The sequence below is a fragment of the Tauraco erythrolophus genome, chromosome 3, assembly GCF_009769465.1.
Source record: "Tauraco erythrolophus isolate bTauEry1 chromosome 3, bTauEry1.pri, whole genome shotgun sequence".
In the NCBI taxonomy this organism is placed as follows: Eukaryota; Metazoa; Chordata; class Aves; order Musophagiformes; family Musophagidae; genus Tauraco; species Tauraco erythrolophus.
In genome coordinates this window covers 62,177,122-62,185,635 of record NC_141467.1, presented here as the reverse complement: position 1 = coordinate 62,185,635, position 8,514 = coordinate 62,177,122, and the positions used below count along the sequence as shown (strand labels likewise).

General features: G+C 44.2%; 1 protein-coding gene across 1 annotated transcript; it reads left to right on the top strand.

Moving 5' to 3' along the window:
- Positions 1-847: 847 nt before the first annotated feature.
- PENK (proenkephalin) lies at positions 848-4,548 on the top strand. Its single transcript, XM_086609343.1, has 2 exons — positions 848-985; positions 3,883-4,548. Exons 1-2 carry the CDS (start codon positions 848-850, stop codon positions 4,546-4,548), a joined length of 804 nt encoding a protein of 267 aa, XP_086465469.1.
- The last annotated feature ends 3,966 nt before the right edge of the window (positions 4,549-8,514 follow it).

The following is an 8,514-nucleotide window of genomic DNA, read 5'->3' as shown; positions in this document are numbered from 1 at the left end:
CCGCCGCCGCCGCCCGCACCCGCTCCGCAGCGGCGCGCCCGGCCCCGGCAGCGGGAGCTCGGCTCGGCTCGGCTCGGCGTGCCCCAGAACCGCCCTCCCTGAAGCTGTCGGCAGCCGTAGGCTGTGAGTTCCTTCTCCCGCGCCCCCTCCGCACTTTCTCCAGAGGCTGCTCGGCCTCGCTATATAAATAATAGCGGCTCCGACGCCGGGGCTCCAGCAAGGCGCAAGGCGCTCCCGAGCAACTCCCGGGAGCCCCGAGGGGAGCCTGTTTGTGAGTGAGCTGCTCTGCCTGCCGTGGGGGGGACCGGGGGAGGGCCGGGGCGGCTCTGGCGGGGCTGCTGCCCGTCGTCGGGGCGGCTACTCGAGGCGCTCCGGTGGGAAACCCTTTCCCGGGAGGGGCGGGCGTCCCGTCCGTGCCACTCCGCGATGCGCCTCTCCCCCGGAGGCGCGGGCTTTGCGGGAAGGGCGGGATCAAGTGCTTGGGGACGAGCATTGTCACGGGACGGGACCTTCTGGTCGCTTCATCCTTCGGGTCCGCTCCTGCTCCGGCCGCAGGTCCGTTGCCGTGCAGCTGCCAAGCGCCCGCTTACCGTAAGCGCCTGCTTACCTCGCAAGCGCTACCACCCTGGCTCCAAAAAGCGTGGGAGTTACCGGAGTTGCCTGCGCCCCAGGACTTTGGTTTTAAATCGCGGCGGCCGAACATTGTCATTCCGCCTTCTCCTGCCCCGAAGCTGGGGGAGGCAGTGCCAGGGGTGGGAGCGGGGGGGGGAGGGCTGGGGGGGGGAGGGCTGGGGGGGGGGAGGAACGGGACGGCGGATGCCGGCTGACCTCTCCTTCTCGCAGCCCCATGGCGTTGCTCCTGAAACTCGGCTGCTCGCTGCTGGCCCTCAGCACCTGCCTGCTCCCGAGGGCGCGGGCGGACTGCGGCCGGGACTGCGCCGCCTGCGCCTACCGCCTGGGACCCCGCGCCGCCATCCACCCCCTGGTAAGCGGGAGCGGGGCCGGGGGGCGCGGCCGGCCGGTTCGGCCACGCGGAGACACCTCGGCCGGGCGCCCCGCGTTAACTTTGGGAGGGAGGAAAAGGGGAAGTGGGCGAAAGAGCGAAATGGCAAAAATAAATAGTGGGGGGAGCGGCCGGGGTCGCTTGGAAGACCCGTTTTTGAAGGGGGGAGGGAGGAGCGGTCCCCGGGGCGCTGGGGAGAGGGTGAGGCGGGTCGAGGGGCGAGCGGGCGGCGCTGGCACAAACCCAGCGCGCCCCGAGGAGAGCAACCCCCGCCGCAGCCCGCCCGTCGGCGAGCAGAGTCTTTCGGGAGCGGAGGGGGACACCCCGCGCCGGGCAGCCCCGGGGGGAACAAGGAAAAAGCCGAGTGAAAAGGTAAGAGGGAAGGGAAATCAGGCCGGAGAGGGCAGCTCTGCAGGGAAAGGTGGTGGGCAGGGCGGGGGAAAGCCGGGCGGGACGGGGGGGATGGAGGGTCGCGAACCCCGACCGTGGACTCCTCGCAGGATGAGCTCTTTCCAGGCAGGATGGCCGTGGAGCTGAAAAGCGGCGGATCTGCCTGAAATCTCACAAAAAGTGGGGTTCGAGCCCGGTTTGAGTAGCAGTACCTCCCGCTGCTCTGCTCTTCGCGCAGTGCTGCACAGCGTTAGGAATAAGCCTGTGAGGGATGCCTTTGGCATTGTCTCCCAAGACGAATCATGCTAAGAAAACTCCGGAATGCAGAGTTTTTTCAGTCTGTAATTGTAATGATATTGCAATTATTTGAAAGTGTAGTCACAGAGGCAGCTCAACTTGAAATTTAAGGATCGAGGTCCGTGAAAGTTTGGGGTCCTTCATCCCTTCCTGAAGAAGGTGGGAGCTCAGGCTGCCGAGTCCTTTGCCAGGTGGCACCTGCAGTTCCTGACCTCAAATAGATGGATATTGAGGCATCGTACTCTCAGCACATCTAAATGATCTGAAAAGTTTGGTTGCTAAAACGTCATGGATTATTTGGGAGCACACAAAAGCAAGGGTTGAACCCTATTCTTATGCAGAATTAGGAATCACTGAATACTTCTGCTTACTCCAAAAACGAGGACTCGCTCTTAACCACAGTAGGTTCATAAGGGCAATGTTCTTAGGACGGCTGGCAAAACAGTTTTTTGCTTACATTAGCTTTCAGTCAAGTTTTAGCTTTAATGTCAACTAGGAAAAAAAGTGGTAGTTCATTCTATTGGAGGGAGGAATACATGCTTTTCAGAGTATATGTTGTGGGTGTCTGTGTTGATATTCTCTCTTGTACACCTTCAGTGATTATTCAAGAAAGAATCAAAGTCTCATTCTGTAACAACGATTATTAGTTGAAATGGGAAAATAAGCAGTGTGCTGTGCCATATATTCCTCACACGTACAAGCAGCTTTAGAAACCAATCATTCTAGTAACATAAGTGATTTTATCATATTGTATCTGTAAGATACAAGATTTATCACATTGTACCTGGTCATTCACACCCATGAGATAGCATATGTTAATTTGGTCATAGGGGTTCACTTAAACTGATTGAGAAGGGAAGAGGAAGGCAAAAACTTATTCTTGCTTTGATTTAGAGGAATTTCAAAGTCAGACTGAAGCTGAGATCACTTTCTCTTTATGGCATAACTATAATATGTAACAACAAGCATATAATGCCAATTAAAATAAATGAATTATTGTTGTAAAATACATAAACCCCTTTAATTTCTTTTGCTCATATCAAAAACCACATATAAATTTCTGACACTAAAATGGAGTTCAACAGACAGGTAAAGCCAGAGGTAGAGAGGTAGTCATTTAGCTATGAGAGAAAACCGTGCTGGGGTTTAATTTCACACTTTTAAAGCAAATCGAGATCCTTAGAAAACATCATCTATAAGCACAATAAGTGTTTCTCTTATTGAAAATATTGATGATTTCTTGTTTAATTACTGTGGTATAAAAACCATGGGCAAGAAAAAAAAACACTGGCTTCGCTTTTTTCCCAACTGAAGCGTGTGACTTCACAAGTAAATTCCCCTGACACAACAGAGACAGTAGTAGCTAATATGTATGTTCTTATCTTTACGTGACAGGTTACAACATATGCAAACAGGTACTGAAAACTTTTTTTATGTCTTAGCCTGAAAAGTTTTCATTACAGAAGCCACACAGCTCAGGAATTTTTTCCCCTTTCTGATTGTCACTACTTTGTATGTCAGACTAGCAAACCCAGAAGTTTGATCCTGCCTAAGAGAGCCTGTATTTCTACATTTGAATTGGTGCACATTTGAAAGATCTGTTACACAAGGAGAAATTAATGATAACAGACAGAAATACAGCTTTAGAGTTGTTGAAGATACCGAGCAGTACAGTACAGCTGGCTTCTTTGCAATGACAATGAAGTGTAACTTCTTTCCTAAAATTTCTGAATGTTACTTTTAATTTGAAGATTGAGTACGCTTCTACACTTTCATGATGAAGCAAACTGCAGTTTGTTTTTAGCTTCCCAATAGTAAATACGAAAATAAATAAAAAATAAATTAAAAAAAAAAAAAATCATAGGAACACACCCAAGTGTAAGGGAGGTGCAGGAACTGTACGTGTGGCTTCCTTTGAAACCGAAACACAGGGGACAGGAAATACAGGACTCATGATCCATCTTGTTCAGTATTTCTTAGGCTGGAGACTACTGTGTCCTTCAAAGGGGGATACAAAGAACTTAAGAACAGACAGGTACCAAATCAGCTTTTCACAAAGAGCAGTCCTTCCAAGCCACTCACAAAGAGAAGTTCAATCATGGTCTTTTAAAAACAAATAAAGCTAAGACAAGGTGGCGGTGAGGTGCTTCTTACTATCAAATCGTTCTCAGTAAACCGCATCCGTTTTTCAGGCATGTACACTAGAATGCGAAGGAAAGCTGCCTTCTGCCAAAGCCTGGGAGACCTGCAAGGAGCTCCTGCAGCTGGCAAAGCTGGATCTTGCTGAGGATGGCAACATTGCTCCAGGAGACAAGAAAGAGCTGGATGAAAACCATTTGCTCGCAAAGAAGTATGGAGGCTTCATGAAAAGATACGGGGGGTTCATGAAGAAAATGGATGAGCTCTATCGGGTAGAACCAGAGGACGAAGCAAACGGAGGAGAAATCCTGGCTAAGAGGTATGGAGGGTTTATGAAGAAAGACTCGGATGACGATGCCCTTGCTAATTCCTCTGATCTGCTGAAGGAGCTTCTAGGAACAGGGGATAACCCTGAAGCGGGACATTACCGAGAGATAAATGAAAACGATGGGGACGTCAGCAAAAGATATGGAGGATTCATGAGAAGCATAAAGCGCAGCCCTGAATTGGAAGATGAAGCCAAAGAGCTGCAAAAGAGATACGGTGGTTTCATGAGAAGAGTGGGCAGGCCAGAATGGTGGCTGGATTACCAGAAACGATACGGTGGGTTTCTTAAGCGCTTCGCCGACTCCATTCTGCCTTCAGAAGAAGATGGGGAAGCTTATTCCAAAGAGGTCCCAGAGATGGAAAAGAGATATGGTGGATTTATGAGATTTTAATACTTTTCCCTTTATCCCTTTTGTCCTACATGAGAAAGACTGCCTTATTGGTCATAACTTATTGTAACGTGTTGCTTGTACTGTACAGTTTTTTTACTGTCCTTGGTTAATGATGCAACCTGCGATTTGTTGTTTCAGGTTCTGTGTTCTCTCCAGTCAAATAACTGATTTCTAGTTTAGTCAAGTTTCAGTCTGTATTGTAGTTTCCATGCTAGAACTATTTTGATTCCTGTATTCATTTTCTTTAAAGAGGAAGTACATCTACAGTAGAGTTCCTTAACTGTATATACAATAAATTCTTCATCCTAACTGCATAAATTCTGAAATGTTATTTATTTTCTGTCGTTTAATTAAATATCATCTCAATTTTTCTTTAAGCATTCAGAGCAATGCCAACCTCTTTTCTGTAATTACAGAATTTGTACTGCACACACAACAGCTGAAATACATTTTTGTCTTTAGTTTTCTCAGTTTCTTAGAATACTAGAATAATAAATATGCTCTAAAGTGAATATAACTGTATAACTGCTGTCATTTTAACCAGTTAACAGAATAAATGTTTAAAGCCTAAATCTATCATTCATAGTGTTCAGCCAATTCACATAAAAAACCAAATCATAAGTGTATTTGACTTTAAGCGTCAAGAACATTTCTCCAGTGTACAACACAATGCCACGTTTGATTAGTTACACCTTTTATATCCCTCCAATATAGGATTGTGCAGTTGGCCTTAAAGCTATAAACACTAACTCATAAAGCAGTAAGTCAATGCAAAATAAACATGACCCAAAACTGCATTAAAAAATTTCAAAATCCTAATTTTACAGAGGACCTGACAAACAGTTTTCCATGGAACAGCTTTGTGTTCGATTCCTCAGCTGGTATAAATCACTTTGGCACTATTGAAATACAGGAAACTGCTTGTCAGTCTATTCTGTTTCAAACAAAGGCAATATAAGTAAATCTGAGAACAAACAGAAAACCCAACACTAACACTAGATCCTTTGGGGTTTACATAAGTGACACTTACATCAAAGGCCAGCTCTCATCCCAGTGTGCGCTCCCTTCCATAATTCTGACTGTTCCTCTAGATTCCCAGTCTGTGAGCACTTTGCCCCAACCTACTGATACTGGTTACTTGTTACTTAAATTAACATGATAAAAATAGCTTTGACTACCAGCACTGACAGTACTTGAAGCTTTTTACAGCCAAAATCCTCAAAGCCATTTAGATACCTGATTATTGTTGAAATAGTTTATGGGAGCTAGATGTCTAAAACCATCCGTGGCTCTGCATTCAGTATTTCAGTTTTGCACAGTACTACCTGTCGACACAAAGGGCAAATTAAGGGTCTGACTTTTCTTGAACAACAAGAGGGTCTGACTTTTCTTGAGTCAACAGGATCTTCTAGGTACTCAGGACTACTAAAAATTAAGCGGTGTTTAAATATGCACTTAAAAGCCTCATCGCATTCAATTAGTTGTGATGATTTTTGGCTTGGCCCTTAGAGGATGATATACGTGGTCAGAAATGGCCAAAATCATGCTGAAGAGTTGATAAACAGCAAGACATTCCTTTTCCTTCAAATAAAAAGCAGAGCACCTGTTTTCCTGCTGTACAGAATTGATTATACCAAATTTTAGAAGGCAGAAAATACCAATGCTTGTAGAAGCTCCATGGCGTTTTCAGGATTCAGTTGTGTTCCCTATCACCTTTCCAGAGAGTTCTTCAGGATGTCACCAGCCACAGGAAAAGTCTTCCCATTCTTTCCCCTCATAATACCTTCCTACTAGCAGCTGGAGGACATCAGTCAGGCTCCTGGAATGCATCACCTGAGTGGTTTCATCCACAGGGACCTTGGGCTGTGCACATCAAGCCTGCTCTGCAGCACAAACCCATGCATGGGATGCAGGCATCAGCAACAGGTGTGCTTCAAACGTACTCTCCAGAAATAACTAAAATCACAGTGCAGTTGCATCCTTGATCTTTCACTTCAACATTTATTCACTTCCTTTCCCTAAAACTTACTTACTTCTAATTTAGTCAAAGAGAGGCCCTTTCCGCCATTCTAACTAAAACAAGCGTTGTTGTGCTTGATGATGCAAAAGGTTTACCAGTTTTTGTCATCCATCCTTCACAGTTACCAAAAAAATGGTGATTTAATGAGGAATAAAATTCCCAAAGCTCTGGAGACCTAGCGCGTATCATGCAGAATGAAGTCTTTAGATCTACTAAACCTTCCCAATTACATAGTAAAAAAAGTACTTGATACAAACATCTAACAGGGATATATGCATGCAGCCCAAAACAAGAGTGAGGGCAAGCAAAGTGGAGGAGTAAGTCTCTTCCAAAGTTCAACAGGCAGGTGGCAATGTACACAGAAGGGAGATGTGACTTTGGTCCTCTGAATGAAATAGCAAAGCTGAATAACCTTCATTTCTTCCATTATAATTGAAAGCCTCTCCGGCCAGACACTGTCTTGCTTTAATAATTTGAATTTAAAAGATGTGAAATTAGACTAAGATGTAATTTCTTCTGTTGACGTAGAATCTCTTATGACTTTCAAGTTATGCCATCACTCAGGGGCTCTCTACCACTAAAGTGTTCTAGCATTCTCAGTTATTAATGTTTAAGATGAAATCAGCTCAAAATATGCCAGTGAATCAAGCAAGGTTTCTGGAAGTCCACTTTCATAAATCACAAATCAAAACTAAGGTTGAAAATAGGGTCTACTGGGCTGGGAGATGAAAAAGGGCATCTCACTCTTGGTCCAAGTTCTGGAAGTTCTAATTTTCCTCTTACAATACATTCCTAGAACTGTCACTGCATCAAAGATTATTGAAACAGCTGTATTGCTTTATATAAGTAAAAGCAGAAAGGAGGAAAGTGTCATGTCTGGAAAGAAAATTAACAGCAAGAGTACTCTGAAGGAAGAAATGTCATTCTGAGACCAAAAACCAGATTCTACATCTCCTTTCCCTGGCTTTTATCATTGGCTTGGCATTTTTAGATGGCAATTAATATTCCAGAGTATGCTCAAATATAGTATCATTGGTTTGAGTACTAAGCGTAACAAAAACTGAATATGAACAGTGAATGCTGGAAGGGTCTAGACCAGTCAAAGAGATTAATGCCTCTGCATTAGGAACAAAAGGAAGAAAAAGAAAGTCCAGTTGAGGTTAGGCAAGCATGAGTTGGGCTTTTTAATAGGAACTAATTAGAGGAAGGAAGAAAAAAAAAAAATAGGTTTCCTGAACCAAATGGAGTTCACATACAGGAGCAGATCATGAGGGAGAAAGAAGCTGATGAATACAATGATTTCTGAATATCAAACTGCATGCAGCTGGAGCTCTGCCTGAAAACCTAAGCTTAAATCCTGGGATAATGAGGAAAGGTCGTAGAGCCATTCTTGCATCTCAGATGAACTTGGCATATTCTGTGAGCTGAAATATGCAGAGCATAGCTTTGAATTTCCTGGGTTTTTCCTCTAGTAAATGAATATGTAGTATGATGTACAATAAATATAAATCACTACAAAATTATTATTACAATAATTACTTTGTCATTATTTCTAAATATTTATAATAATTTACTTCGTAATTGTTTATAGCCATATCATAAATACAAGTAATTATAACATCAGTGTTATGAGCTGTTTCAGATAATGTTTCCCAAGATAGAATCTTTAGAACAGAAACATGTTCTAATTTAATATACTGAAATAAGTACTATTAAACTCTGTTCAATATAGACTCTAAATATGCACTGACTCATTTTAATCCTGAAGGGGACTTAATTAACAAGAATCAAAGTTTTCAACTCTGTCAATAAGGATGAGTTTAGAGGCCTACATGTAAGGCAAAATGACAGATTCATAGCACAACTCCGCAGTTTAGGTATACATCTTGGTGCCACATAAAAGTTTCTTTACAGCCTTCTTCCTCAACCACTACAGAGCTCAGCTA